We start from the raw sequence: 16729 nt of genomic DNA, 5'->3' as shown, positions 1-16729 counted from the left end.
GTGGGATTTCCAGAAACAAAGAGGAGGAGTCTTTGGCTAACAGACCTAATATACCAGCAAGTCCAAACCCCGAAGGATCCCTATAGGGTAACACTAATGACTGACACTTAACAACAAAAGTCTTTACAGGTATACTACTCCCACAACCACGGGGTTTAAACTGGCTCAGTCATAGAAACCTCAGTTATTTTGATTTAACCATCTCTGCACAATCATGGATATCACTAAACCCAGGACCGTTAGTGTGCCTTAAGGACTGAGGTTGGGAATCACTGTTTTAGAGGGATTTCCTGCAGAATTAGTTTAATTAATAGGCCCCTAAATGATAAGGGTTTGGAGAAAGATTAGGTTGCAGATGCTTACTATAATGACTTGGAGACTTACATTCACTTCAGTACTTTCTGCAATATTGTATTGAAATGTAATTCATATGCTAAAGTAATGATAAAGCAAAAATAGACCTTGCTTAGTTATACAAGTGAAATTAATATAAAATAAACTGTAAGAATTATTTGACCTTGTATGTATATAAAATATATAAATTACCATATAAAATATATAAATTACCAGTAGCATCTATTTTGTAATAAAATATGATAGTGCAAGATAATAGAATCTTTCTAGCAATTTTATGAATTAAATTAATACTTAATAAAGTATCTAAAAAACTCTGCTTTAAAAGATTAATGTTAAAACTAAAATGTTTACTAAGATATGTTTTAGATGAATAATGATATTAATTTTGATTAACAGTAAAGTAATTATTGCTAAGAAGGTGTTAATAAAATAGTAGGTATTGGAAAAATATAGAAACAAAAGAATCAATAGTTTTTAGAAAGAGATTTAAAATGGCTGCTACAGACATTTTACAGATGCATCTTCAGCTAATTTTTATTAAACATACAAGAAAAAATTACAAATATTAAACTAATAGCATGTAATTGTTTTATGATTTAGAATGTGACAGCAAAATAAAGAGAAATCATAATACGGAACTTTTCATTAGAACAAGAAATATGTCATATATTTATTATTTTTAGAAACTTTCACCAACCTTGGCTTAGAGTAAATATTATGATGGAGATAAGTCTGTTCTAAAGAAATAATATTTTTAGTTATAAAATATTTATAAATTATATGCAGAAAGTTATATTTGTAATAACAAATATTGATGTAGAGAAGGTTTATTTGTAATAACTAACAAATAAAAATACAGAAGTGCCCAGCTATTTTGTTGCACCATAGACTTATCTCTCTTGCCACACAAGGTGCACCACAAACCACGCCATGAGTCGCGCCACACAGAAAGTTAAGTAATGTAGCGTAGTGTAACGCTGGAAAAAAGTCATTACGTGTAATAAAACTTTTTGCCCACCAGGTGTCACTTTTCCTAAACTACATAGCGCATGTGTCTGATTTCCAATATTTGCTCTGTATCACAGCCCGATGATTGGCTGACAGAAGCAGTGATTCGGTACATTATACAGTATTACAGAGTTTTCCACATGGAATCAGGAATGTATAATAAAGCGGTAGAAGAATGTCTAATAAAGTTTGAAATCATTAAGCTCTGTATTGCACACTGACTGTGTGGTTAAAATCACACTTATGCCTATGTAAATACTGTCGGCACTGTCCTAGACTTAGACATTGTAGTGGTATCATTACTTTACAAACTACAGAACTGTAGTAATGGGTGAAGTGCGTAGCCTAGCGGTCTAATGCCTAGTCTCACCACTTCTCCCTTCTTCTTGTCCTGTGGGTTCGAGACCTTGAAAATATATATATATTTTTTATTATTATTTTTAAAATCTTCACTTAAAATATTCAGTATTCAATAAAGTACATGTGGAGTGCATGCCCCGTGCTTTGGGAGTCAAACAGCAAAATTTGGATTTTTTATTACATACTGTAACTTAGAACGCAAACTTGCATCAATGCCGGCGCTGTCCCAGAACAGCAACTGGTAGTGGGCTCTGTTTGAGAGAGAGGTCTCTGCATTACAAACTGACTCTGCATTTAAACCGCAAAATTGCATCAATGTCAGCACGGTTGGCACATGCCCAGTGGAGGGGTTACAATGACAATGGAATGTGTTCTGCATGCCCAGTGGAGCCAAGCCATAAACCAAGTAGCGCCATGCCATGGCACATGGAAGATCATCACTGTGCATGCCCAGTTGTCTGCATTCCTACTGTACAGTATGCTGTTGAATTTTCACACTTGTGCCTTTCTGCGCTGTCCCAGACTTACAATACTTGTACACAATAGTCATTTCATGACTTCAGAAGGGCTACAGTAGTAAGCTCTGTTTGGGAGGGAAGTCTCTGTATTACAAACTGACTGTGCATTAGAGAGCAAACTTGCATCAATGTCGATGCTGTCCCAGAATTGGACACTGTAGTGATTTTATGAGTTCAGTAACTGGTAGTGGGCTCTGTTTGAGATAGAGGTCTCTGCATTACAAACTGACTGTGTGTTTAAACTGCAAAATTGCATCAATGTCAGCACAGTTGGCGCTGTGGTGGCTGTTAGCCAGCTCCGAGGGGTTACAGTACAAATGGGATATCTGGCACATGCCCAGTGGAGGGATTGCAATGCATTGCCAGTGGTGCCACACCATAGCCATACCCTTGTAGCGCTATGCCGTGGCTTAGAGTATGAAAGATCATACAGTAGCGGGTCATGATTCACACATAGTGAAAGTGGGATCTCCGTATTACACACTGACTGTGTAATAATAATAATAAAAAAAAAGTGTAACCATGACTCTGTAATAATAATAATAATAATAATATTGTTGTACAGATGTCTGCAATGTAGAAGTTCGATTTCTTACATCTACACTACAGTCGCCTGATTACTTCATCTTACTGTAGATGTCACATAAAGTACTGTACAGGACAGATGCAATTCTTACTAGGAGAGACTTGTGGGCAAGGGGTTAGGTGATCCACCTTGCTTACACTTCTCTCCTTCTGTTCGAGACCTTGATAATTTTTTTTTTAAATGATGACTACAGTTCTGTAGTTCGGTATTGTTATCCAACCCTTACAAAACTCAATACATTATACTGTATGTACTGTAGATGTGCCCAGCTACAGTACTGTAGTTTGTTGCTCCATACGCCATATAGCGCATTGCTAGTTGCGCACTACACTGTGGCGTATTGAGTCTCATAGCACTGCACATGCCCAGTTGTTTGTATTATTGTAAGTACAATACTGTCGGCACTGCCCCGGACTTAGCATAGTGATTCCATGACTCTAGGAACTACAGTAGAGGCAGTAGTCTAGGGGGCTAGTGCCTAGACCTACTGCATCTACCATTTTCTTGTCCCGCTGGTTCGAGACCTTTAAAATATATACTGTATAATTTTTTTTTGTTTTAAATCTTACTAATACATTATCCACAAATTCTGGCATTTCTATGCCACAGTACTTTATGACATAAAAGTGTCACCTTGACTATGTAATAATAATAAAAAATAAAAAGTGTAACCTTCCAAGTTTCGAACCCACAAAAGGAATGTACAAGCACCTGTAATGTATTGGTTTGATTATTTACCATTACACTACAGCCGCTTGCAATACCAAGGTTGCACTTAGCTTGAGTGTGTCCTACAATATGTATGTCATCGTATCTCTGGCACATGCCCAGAATCATACCCATGTAGCACTATGCCATGGCGTATGGAAGATCACAGCACTGCGCATGCCCAGTTGGTCACGAGTCAAATGCATCTAAAGTGGGATGTCTTGGTATGACAGGCTTGTGGACGCGTGGTTACATGTTCTATCTCTACCTGCCTGTCCTGCCTGTTCTAGACCAAAATAAAAAATTTTCTTTTTTAATTCTTCGCTACTTTTGTTTAGTGTTGTTATCCAACCCTAAATAAACTCAGTACAATTTATATATTAGGGGGTAAATTTACCAAGATGGTAGTTCTATTGAGAAGTGATGTTGCCCATAGCAACCAATCAGATTTCAGGTATTATCTTCTAGAAGGTGCTACTGTAGATAAATGAGAAGTAGAATCTGATTGGTTGCTATGGGCAACATACAGTACATTAACTTCTTAAATAGAACTCCCATCTTAGTAAATTTAACCCCACATGTTTAACTTTGTCCCCAATTTTTTTTTCTTCCACCCCCAAAATTAAAGTGAATTTTTGGGGTGTTCTTACTGTCAGTGTTTTTTTTTATTATAAATTACGCAGTTTACAGTACCTTTGGGGGACTGTCTGAAGGCTGCACGTTGAAGGCTTCCCGCAACGTTGCACCCCAATTCACCACTTTTTCCGCCTGCTTTTTCTGTCTACAGTAGGCAAAACTTTATCGCATACTGTCTTACTGTACATTGCATTGACTTCCTGCCAAGGCGGAAAGTCTTTCAAATTGAATACAGTGAAAAATTTCAGCTTGGCGAAACTACGTAATCGGCGAAACTTTTTTTTAGCTGATCTCGTCTTTTCACTCCAAGGGGTCTATTTACTGTACTATGCAGTGTTAGGAGACAGAGTGAAAAGTGATAAGAAAGTGAAAAGGTGCCAACCAATCTGCTCCCAACGGTCATCTCACAGGCTGTGTTTGAAAAAATACAGTTGGGAGCTGATTGCCTGATGCAGTGTGTATGACTCTCGACCCACTGGGCATGCACCAGAAATCCCATTGCAACCCTCCTACTGGGCATGCGCCCGCCAGAGATGCCATTTCTAACCCATTGGAGATGACAGAGAGCTCTCTCTCATACAGATCCCAATACCACTTACTGGACATGAGAAATCACTATAGTGTCCAAGGTTGGAACAGCATTGACATTGTTGCAAGTTTGCAGTGTAATGCTATTTTGTGCTTTAAACACACAAGATATTTGTAATACAGAGAGCTCTCTCACAGACAGAGCCCACTCTTAGTCACTGCTCAAGAAAAGTCGCTATAGTGTATAGGGCGGAAACAGCATCTACATTGTTGCAAGTTTGTGGTGTAACGCTATTTTGCACTTTAAACATACAGTCAGTTTGTAATACAGAAATCACTATTGTGTCCAAGTTTGGGACAGCATAGAGAGTGGTGCAAAATTCAACCGCACCGTCAGTTTTTAATATACAGTACAGACACATTCATAGCGGCACACTAGTTGTCCTAGCAGATGGGGGATGGTTTCCTTGGCAATGGTCACTATTCATACCTTTTTCAGGACACAAGGGCAGAACTGACTGCTTACAGTAAATGGATTAACAGAGTATCCTTTATTAAGGTATGGGAGAAGGGACCTGATGCACTGTGTATGACTATTTACCCACTAGGCATGCACCAGAAATAGCATTGCAACCCTCCTACTGGGCATGCACCCACCAGAGATGCCATTTCTAACCCATCAGAGACAGCTGACAGCTACCACACTGCCAACTGTGTAATACAGAGAGCTCTCTCTCATACAGATCCCACTACCACTTACTGGACATGAGAAATCACTATAGTGTCCAAGGTTGGAACAGCATCGACATTGTTGCAAGTTTGCAGTGTAATGCAATTTTGCGCTTTAAATGCCCAATCAGTTTGGAATACACAGAGCTCTCTCTCAGACAGAGCCCACTTCTAGTCACTGCTCAAGAGAAGTCACTATAGTGTGCAAAGCTGGAACAGCATATACATTGTCGCAAATTTGCGGTGTAACGCTATTTCACACTTTAAATGCACAGTCAGTTTGTAATACAGAAATCACTATTGTGTCCAAGTTGGGACAGCGTAGAGAGTGGTACAAAATTCATGTTTTAAACGCACAGTCAGTATGTAATTTAGAGGCTTCCCTCTCAAACAGAGCTTACTACCGTAGCAGTTTCTAATGTCATGAAATGACTATTGTGTACAAGTCTTGGACAGCATAGAGTGGTGCAAGGGTACAGTACTGTACAGTACTGTACAGTACTGTAGTAATACAGACAACTGCAGTGATGATCTTCCATATGCCATGGCATAGCACTACATGGTGTATTGCTTGGCACTACTGATCCCATTGTAACCCGTCCACTGGGCATGCACAAGAAATCCTATTGCAATCCCTTGGAGCTGACAGCCACCACAGGGCAGACATTGACAAAAGTTTTGCACTTTTTAAATGCACAATCAGTTTGTAATGCCTTTTAAACAACAACACTAAAGTATTACAGTACAGCACTACTACAGTAGTTTCACTATAGTGTCCAGAGCTGACAGTGCCAAAAAAAATATATATATTTTCCAGGGATCAAACCCAGGACCATAATTCTTGCAAAGTGATCACCTAACCACTAGCCCACACACCAGCTACAGTATATTAAGAACTGCACAGAGCAGCCTCATCCTTGTGCACTCCTCCCGCTGCTGTTTTTAATTATAAAAAAAATTGTCATAATTCATTCCATCTCAGTGACAGCTGTGAATGCATCTCATTAATCTACAGTATTGGTTATACTGTAATAACAACTCGGGCAACTTCACTACTGTTCAGTTATGTACAATACTGTATTTGTACTGATTTGCATCCCATTATAAGATCTTACTGTATGTACAGTATGTGACATTAAAAATATTGGTTCTGTGAACATGCAAATGCTGTGAATGTGATATCCATCCAATTTAAGTTTAACAGTATGGCATTCTGTACAAATTACAACAGTGGAGCACTCGCCACCCAGCGGTTAAGCACTGTATTAAATGCCATAGCATATCCTTCGTTGAAGAATACCACGGTACACCACAAGTCCATGGCGCGACTCAGAGGCTTGCATGCCATGCCATGATCAACAAAATAGCTGGGCAAATCTGTATAATAGCGAATCCTAAAATGGCCTCCATGTAGTTTGTTCTGACATAAGTTTCAGATAAGGAATATGCGTGCGAATATGACATTGACTTATGGGTAGACCTTGGATAAGTAGCATCCCATGTAAATACTGACCAATGATGATTGCCAGGTGAAGCAAAGGCCACCAAGATGGAGGATGCATCCAATTAAGTTCTGGATATTCCACTATAATTATTAACATTTAAAAATAGTGTTATGTTTATGTAAATTAATAGAGATAGAAAAAAGTATAAATAGTTGACTAAAGGCTGTTAGAGGGGACTGGCTATTGAAGCACTAGGATGACATGTTGCTGCACATAATTATAAATGTTTTCATTGTATTATCTTGTATTTATACTTTACATATTTTCTGTTTACGAATAGTTAAGGATAAGAACATTTTTTATTATTATTTAATTCTTGACTGGACATTGAATAATTTAAACAATATATTTTTTTATTTTCTTTAGTCATCGTATGAATGTGTGAGTGTATGTGTTTAGTTTAGCCTTTACGGAATCTGTATGATAAGGTTATCTTCATGAAGGCTATACCTGGTGAGATTGTGAACTCAAGAATTTAGTGCTTGAAGGAGGAATAGATAGCTCCAAGTACAAAGTGAAAATACATAAAAACACTATAAGGCCATAGATAGCAGTGTGTGAAACATGTGTGAGAGAATAAGGCGGTTACAAGAAATAATAAATTCTCATAAAATGGACCTTATCAGTAAGGAGCAACCAAAAATACATTTATCATGTTTCCATAATAGTCTATGTGTATCCGATGACATTAGGAAAACTGCAAACACTTGTTCACCAACAAAATGATGCACATTTAAATTATTTTCAAAGACTTTATTTTAAAGAATTGAGTTTTGTACTACATATCTATATAATAAAACTGGACTATGATAGAAATTGCATCATCACAGCTACAGTAAACATGTGCATAGAGCATGGTCTGCATATTAGGTGTGACAGGCATGTACACCCTACAACCACATTGACATGATGTTGGGAGAAGGTGATTGGGAAGTGCTTTTCCAGTATTTAACAATATTCCTTGTTGCAAAATATAAAACAGAAAAGTGGATACAATGGTAATTTATTCCACATTAGTAGACTATGATTCCCTCACTTGCATTCCCTTGATCAACTCATGAATACAATTACTCATCATGTGATAACACAAATGTTCCTTCTGCAGTTTAATGTAAACAACTGGATCCTAGAAAACCTAAGTAGAATATTTTGAGGTGGTAGAATTTAAAATGTTTGATTTTTTTGAAGGCAAATCCCAGTGTGTTGGGTAGATAAATATATATTTTCCAACCAACATTCCTGGTTTGCCGACAAAATCTGAGAAAATCTGCAAAAAAAAGACACTTGATAAATAGTTCCCAAAAACTTGAGTCTTGGCCTGTTACTGATGCTGTATTACTAGCATCCAAAAAATATGTAATGTACATGGGATGGATTCAAGAATGTAGCTGGATACCCCAGCCCACTGAAAACAAAAAAATACCAAAAAGATGTGCCACTGAGATATGAAAGCCCAGAAATATGAACTCATAATTTACATTGGTTTAAATTAAAATGCTGATACATTTAACATACACATTTGTACTGGAATTATTATAATGATATCTTTGTAAATCATAGCATCTGATGTATACCCCTCTAGCAACTCATTATAATAATAAACCAAGTGTTAAAAATGTATATTCCTTACTGCTTCAGAAATTTAAATTACTGTTTTCCTACATCCTAGTGACTATAAATAGATCTCCGGGACTAGTCAATTAAGAGAGAAGAGAGACGTGAGGGTCACCCTGTCTGTGATACAATATTGAAAGATGGATTGTGCCTCCAAAAAGCTCTATCACATACATGGGTTTGAATCTAGAACATTTCTGGAAACCTATTTTTCTGATAAACCAGAAAATGTTTTTGCAGAGGAAGCTATCACATATCCTATGGGGAAACTTCATGAGTTTCTAACTACAGGTATTTATACTATACTGTACTTTATCTTACAGCAAAGACTACATTATTTGTTCATGTAATGTCTTTCTTAAAGGAAATAAGCACATTTTCTACAGTATTTGTCTTCACTTTAGGTTGGTAATTCGATGCATTCAACCGCTAATAAAAATGTGTCTTACTGTATGTTTCGTTTTTTGCATGATGTCATGCAGATCATGCCTGCATACTGAAGAAAATGCACTAAGATGGCAGATAAAATAGAACACAAACCTTTATCCACACTTGTACAGTATCACATGATTAGTTTTGAGACTGATGCAATCCCTAAGAGACAGTCCACCTAGACAGAATTTGCCTTTGTTCATCTGGAGCTATTTACTATTATTTTAATTAACAAAATGTACAAAATAATAGCTGTAGATTTGTACCCTTGACATACTGGTGTATAGGATAATGGTATGGTTGGGAGTAGGCTTTGCAATGAGACTGACAAATAGCAAGGACCAGATCCATCCTTGTTTTTGTACAGTAACTAGCTTTCTATATCTTCAACATGTGGCCAAGCCAGACTTGACAAATTTAAGACCAATCCGTAGTGTACACGTCGTTTGATTAAAAATTTAAACTGAACAAATCATGCAGTAGTTCTTACACATTGAGATGTTAAAGACTGAAAATAAAGCAACCATTCAATAAGTAAAGTAACCAGGTGGTTTCTCAGCATTTTAAATATGTAACTTTAGTAAAAGTGAGTTTGACATTATTCAAAGGATCTGTGTATTTTTGTAAATTTACTAAAGGTTGATTTTAATTGATTTCAAATAAATCTAAACTGATCAACATCACTGTTGTGTACTGGGGCCAAGGGGCAGATGTACAGTACTAAGCATTGGAGAGAGATAAAGCACCAACCGATCTAATGCAGCCTGTAAAGTGACAGTTAGGACGTGATTGGTTGGTACTTTATCTCTCTTCACTTTATCTTTCTCCAAGGCTTAGTACATACCCACCTTTATCACACATTTAAGTTTTTTGAGTTAGCAAATAGCCCCTGAAACGCAACATTGATGTTGATAAATTTAGATTGATTTGACATTGAAATATAATAGTAAATACCACTAGGTGTCAGTTATATTATACCTTAATAGGATTACATTGGGAGCAGTTCAAAATAATCTTCCTAAAAAATGGGAGCTGTATGTATTAAGATACAACTTCTGTAGATGTCTTATACATTTTAAAAATCAATATTAAATAATGAACACAGGCATAAAGGATAATATATCCAATTGTATCATTATCATTCTTTTAATTGTTTAATATAAATGTATCACATTTGGGGGTATATTTACTACAGTGCAGGTTTTTAGAAATGGAGGCTTTGCCAATAGCAACCATTCAGATTCTAGCTATTATCTTCTAGAAGGTACTAGATAAATGATAAGTAGAATCTGAAAGGTTGCTATGGGCAACAACTCCACTTTAAAAATCCACACTTTAATAAATATACCCCTAGATCGAGATTCAATTAGCCTTGATATCTTACAATGTTAGGAAAGGTTGTAGCTTCAGTCTTTTACCTCTAGAGCTTTAAAATTACAAGTCCTTTCTCTCAAGTGGTAAATCTGTGGCTAACAACCCTTAACCCAGAGATTCCATGATAAGTACCTGGAGCTATCGGTTATTGCATGTAATCTAATAGTCCCAAGCACTGCATCATGGCTAATTCTAACTTTGAGGCTAATTGAAAGTGGCCCTTAGTATTGCATAGTTCAAATAGTCTGATTTACATGTGTATTATGATCCTTTATAATATTGTTTGGAGCTATAGCTATTATACTTACTGCTGGGGATTGTAATTCAAAGTTTGCATATTTTGGCAAAAGGAGCAGCCGTAGGTACTGTACTTAATTTAAGATTTCATGTGGTATGAATCAGGCTATTTGATTAAGAGATTACGTTACTTATACTTTCAAGCAGTTACTGCAGTGACATGTTCCTTTCATAAACCCATAAAATCACATTACAGTATGATCTTTAAAATTAAGAGCTAGTAGTACAGTATATTGGTGACAGAATGCTGATTATAAGCATGAAGGGGGTTAAACCCTCAGTCTCAGTCAAAATTGATTGGGCCTAAAGACATGTTGTGGATTTTTTTTACTGACAGTGGATTTATGTGAAATTTCAGAGCCAATGAGGTAGTAGTAGGAGGGGTTAGGATTAGATGCTTTATATTAGCAATTCTTATAGGTCAGCCTCTGTGTTACTGATCTTCCAACCCTTAATCCCTTCTTCTTTATTTGCCTATGACAGTAATATTATGGTGCTTCATTTAGGTTAACTCTCCATCCAGTATGGATGTGGCTGACACCACCCTGCCAAGGTATCATCCATATTATCCATGGGGGGTGGTCAACTTCCACAGTGTGATATATAGCAGATCTTTGTATCCAGATGATAGGCTCTAATGCTCTGATTCTTGTCTCCCCTTTAAGCTTCCTTTCCCCAATGCTTTGTTTATTGGGTGACAGCTGCTGTTCTCATATTTTTTGCCCCTTTAATTCTCTCCCCAACATATGTGATAGCTGTGTTAGAGCCCAAACATAATGCATGCAGTGTTTGCATCTGTACTTGAATCACTTAATCACCCGTAGTCCAGCCACCCTTTCTCTGCCACCTTAGTCAGTTGTTTATGATATCACTATACCTCTATAGCCGACATGCTTTGTCTTGTGATTTTAGAAATTTGGAAGTTGTTACAGGCTTAATGGTTAGAATGCCAGAAGCAAGGCCATCATCCTCTGCAAAGGAGTTTAGGAACTTTCTAATCATTTGACTTTTTTCCCACAGCTAATATCAAAAGAGAAGTTGTACTGGACATCTGTATTGGTCCCATAGTTCTCTACCTGAACTCAGCCTGTGAATTTTTCAAAGACGTCTACTTACTGAAATTCAGAGAAACTTGCATTATGGAAGTGAACAGATGGATGAATAAGCGTACGGGAGCATTCAATTGGTCTCACACGTCATCCTTTATATCAGACTTAGAAGGAAAAAGGTTAAGTTATTCTACAGACATTTGTATGTCTATGTGTAACTGCTATTTTACTTGTCTTCCCTGTGGTTAATAATAATAATAATTATAATAATAATAATAATAATAATGGAACAACGTACCTCCACCCAAGCCACTTAGTTATTTTCTGTGTTTTCACCAGGGGTTGCCCTGGGATATCCCCTAGCACTCTTGTATAGGGTTAAGTGTATTATCTTTTCTATGAGGACAATTAAAGAGACACACATTGAATATGGACCCACAATCATAGAGATTTGTTTTACTGCCTCTGGATGCGGTTAGATCTCAGGATCCCGACAGGTAAGAATGGATTAAATAACACTGACAAACATATTATATATTCATTTAAAAATCAATTTCAAGTGTTCCACATGAATATATTATATAATAAAGCAGGTGTGAAATAGGGGTTTTGTACACAGTGTTCATCCTCTGTAGAGTGTATTTTGTGCAGGTATAGTGTTCTCACTTGCTGAGGGTGTTGTGTGAAATGTGGTTAAAAGTCACTTTTTTATTGATGTTTAAATGAACACACAGTGCTCCTACATTCAATATAGGACCATGTTGTAGTGACAGATGTGGGTGTGTTGCACTTCTGTGGTGTGTGTATTATAAGACCTTGGAATAGTTGCCTCTTTCCATAATATACATTGTAGCTACATCTCCCTATGTACACTTATAGTGTTACAGCTGAAGTTGTGGGGTGTGGGCACATGACAGGCTCCATTAAGGTGCTTCTCTCCATATCAAACCTGTGGTAACAAGTGTCCCTCACGCTGTGGTGTGACAACCCAGTATTGTGGACACTGCTCCCTAGTTGTAGTGCAGTGGTAGCATCCTGCTCTGTGCACTAACCAGTAAGTGGTTGCAGGTGAGCAGTGATATAAATTGAGTCCACTCTTCCCCTAGGGGCATTTTTGCTGGAGACTCTGATGCCCATACCAATGCGACGACTCTCTGGATGGATCCCACTGCCACACAGCATCCACTCCTTAGCTTGCTGATGTAAGACTCTCCAATGGTCAGGCTGCCTATGCATTATATAATCAACCCATGTAAAAAGGCATTTTACCCGCTCGTGACTTATGCCAGTTCTCGATCTTTTTGGCACTTAATACATCAGTGCCTTGTATGTCCATTGTAAAATACACCATGGTACTATGCTCCACACAGTACCATAAAAAATATATACAGCTAAAGCTCCACAAAGTTATACTGTATACAACCTAATCTCTACATACAGTATACATACAATATATATATATATATATATATATATATATATATATATAATTATATATACAATATTCATCAATCAGCCATAGTATTAAAACCACTGAAAGATGAAGTAAATAACATGGAGTTACAATGGCACCAGTCAATGAGTGACATTTATTAGGCAGCAAGTGAATTGTTAGTTCTTGAAGTTGAAATGACAGAAGCAGGAAAAATCGGCAAGTCTAAGGATATGAGCGACTTTTCTAAAGGCCAAATTGTAATGGCTAGATGACTTGGTCAGAACATCTTCATATGGCAGATATTGTAGGGTGTTTCCAGCATGCAGTGCTTAGTACCTTATAAAAGTGATTAAAGGAAAGAGAACCAGTGAGCCAGTGACAGGACCTTAGCTTCCCAAGGCTGGGCATGGGGAGTGAAGGCTAGCCTGTTTGGTCCTGTCCCACAGAAGAGATACTGTGGCACAAATTGCTGTTATAGATAAATCAGTCTATGATAGTAAGGTAGAGAATGGGGGTGTGGGTGGAGCCCAGTAGGATATCCTTACTCCTGCAGTCTAAGGAGAGAAGAGAGATTCCCATTCAACCCTGTAGAATAGCAGGAAAAAAGAGGAATACAGTTGTATCTCCAGCTCCGGAAGAGGGAATAGCAATAATCTTAGTTATAACCTGCTAAAATGCATCTGTGACACAGTGCTGTGACTAGGCTGTCCCTTACTCTTCTAAAAAGAGAGCAATATAGTGTTCTGGGATTGTTCTGATAATTGTCTCAGCTTCAACCAATATAATATAATGATCAACCGTTTAGTCTTTCAGTGAGCTATATTATAAAGTATATTTGATTTGGTGCTAACATAATTTCTTCATATGATACATTTCAATAATTATGTAACAACTGTCTGAGCTCTTTTAATTTTGTCTGTTGGTTTCAATTAACCACAGTAATGACAACTGTTACACTAACCGTGCTGCCCAAAGGTCCACTTTACAGATAGATAACCTAATTTTTTGCACTGCTCATTTGCTTAAGCCATGTATATGAAATGCTATGCAAATACAGGTGATTCAGAGTCTTATGCATGGGCAACTCCCATTGTGGATGAAGGGGTATAACTGGGCAGCAACAATTCCCAAGTAGTGTAATAGTTCTTATGGCATGCCATGGGTATGTAGATGAAATTGTGAGCTACAGTATTCAGACTTCAATGCTCACCCAGAGATTCATCTGGTTTCAAAAGGATCATTGGCTCTGGGTATTGGGCTAGTGCAAATGCATGATGATAGTGACAACAGGCAGAACCATAACAAGGCTTTTTGGTGCCCTGCGTCAGAAAGAGCATTGGTGCCACCCAATTTTTCAAATACGGGCATAAAGCACCTGAAAAAGGGGCATGGCCTCATGGGAAAGGTCTAGGAAAGAGATAGGGGAGGCCAGGAGATGCTGGGGATGAAAAAAGAGGAACCTACAAGTAAAAATGATAATAAACAGAAATCTGCCAAAAAGCACCCCCTGTCCTGCAGTGCCCTGTGCCATGGCACTGGTCACACCACTCCCTAGTTACGGCCTGATCATGGGTACTTCACATGCATATGGAAAGAGCTGTGGGGTCTCATAGATGTGTGAAACTGTGAATACTGTACAGTTACTTACTGTACATTTCCTAATTCTACCTTTTTAATACATGTTATCCTATGACACATGCACTGGTTTAATCAGCACATAAACAATAGGTTCAAAAATATATTCATAAAATGTAGTGTTAATAGCACATAACTTGCTTTATACAGTATGTGTACACCATTGCCTTCTTCCTACAAACCAAAAATGGCCTCCTAATGTGATCTCTCTAATTATTTAATCATACGTAAATAAATATATCCCAAAAACTCAATTCTCATAACACCAGTCAGTCAGCAATAGACATCCCAATCTACTCATCTCTCCATCAGAAGATGGAACACCAGTCACTCAGCAATAGACATCTCAATCCATCTCATCTCTCCATCAGAAGATGGAACATCAGTCACTCCCACTTTTACAATACAAAACACTGCATATTGTGCAATATTGTACATTTTTGAAGGACCTGCACTTTCACACAAATAACCCATATTGTGTTTGTATTTTTCAGTGGCCAACTTGAGGAGAAGGAAATAAGGATGAAGACAGCAATCAAACAGATTGTGCAATGTTACATTGACAAAGAAAACATCACAGACCCGGTGGTGCTCCCACCAGCAGACTGTATCATCACTTCAGTGGCCCTGGATGTCATCAGCAGAGACCAAGATGAATATGTTAGAAATGTGAGGAAAATTGTTAAGCTGCTAAAACCTAAAGGTCACATAGTATTAGTTGGTCTTATTAATGCAACTTTTATCACAATTGGGAAGGGGGTGTTCCATGTTTGTAAATATAATGAGGACTTTATAAGAAAAGTTCTCGTAGGGGAAGGTTTTATCATTGATCACTGTGATGTTCTTCCAAGAAATTCAGTGAGTGACCTTATTAATCATGAGGCTGTTATATTCATTGCAGCTCATAGATAGAAGTGCTGTAGATCTGTTAAGAAAATACAGCTGAAAAATACTACAGATCATCTTATAGATTTATCAATGAAACATTAATAAAACAAACATTAATAAACAATTTAATAAACATTAACATTAATAAAACAATTTCAGAATACTGTAGAGCAGTGATTCCCAAACTCGGTCCTCAAGGCACACTAACAGTCCTTGTTTTAGTGGTATCCATGCTAAAGCTGAGATGGTTTACTCAAAATAACTAAGGTACTAATTAAGTCACCTGTGCTCAAGTATAGCTATCTTTAAAACCTGGATTGTTAGTGTGCCTTGAAGACCGTGGTTGGGAACACCTGCTGTACAGTATACAGTAAATATAAAATTGTTTTTCCATTTTCACTAATTAAAATTAGAGATGTGTGCGGACACCCATGTTTTGGTTTTGGTGAAACCACCTTCAAATGTTTTGGTTTTGGCAAAATCACACTCAAGTGTTTTGGTACAGATTCGGATTTGATTTTGGTTTTCTTTTGAAATTGATCAAAAAAGGCTAAAATCATGTAATTTGGACATGTAAAGTTTACATTTAATCGAAAATCAAGATTTGTTTTTTAAATCTGAGTTTGGAACTTAAAGCAGACTCAATTCTCCTCGGAACCCCAAAAGTGATAAAGCTGGGACTCGATTTGACTCGCAACCCATTAGTTTGGGTTTGTTCAATTCTCAGGGAAACCAAAACGCACATCTCTAATTAAAATTAATTCAACTATTTGTTCTTGCAATTTGGATGAAAGAGAAGTCTCAACATAGTACAAACAAAGTAAAAAGAATTAATTTAATTGACTTTAAACTCTCACAAATGTATCAATACATTTCTTAGCAGAAATAACTTCCTAAGAAGGAGAGCAAAACCAATAAATGATGTCACAAAACCTATAGCATAAACATCGATTTAATGTATTTAAGCCAAATGTATACAAATACACAACATTGACTTTATTAATACATAAAATACACATGCAATTCATAACAATAATAGCTGCCAACTTCAAGCTACTAATGCTTCATTT

At 37.1% G+C, this 16729-nt stretch overlaps 1 protein-coding gene across 1 annotated transcript; it reads left to right on the top strand.

Moving 5' to 3' along the window:
• The first annotated feature begins 8689 nt into the window (after nucleotides 1-8689).
• LOC148509629 (nicotinamide N-methyltransferase-like) lies at nucleotides 8690-15683 on the top strand. The gene is made up of 3 exons (XM_088442892.1): nucleotides 8690-8840; nucleotides 11673-11880; nucleotides 15266-15683. Exons 1-3 carry the CDS (start codon nucleotides 8690-8692, stop codon nucleotides 15681-15683), a joined length of 777 nt encoding a protein of 258 aa, XP_088299018.1.
• Nucleotides 15684-16729: the final 1046 nt, after the last annotated feature.

Source organism: Taudactylus pleione, unplaced genomic scaffold, assembly GCF_031769625.1.
Source record: "Taudactylus pleione unplaced genomic scaffold, aTauple2 ptg000318l, whole genome shotgun sequence".
NCBI lineage: Eukaryota > Metazoa > Chordata > Amphibia > Anura > Myobatrachidae > Taudactylus > Taudactylus pleione.
The sequence above is the reverse complement of the archived record's forward strand: the minus strand, read 5'-3'. Positions and strand labels throughout refer to the sequence as shown.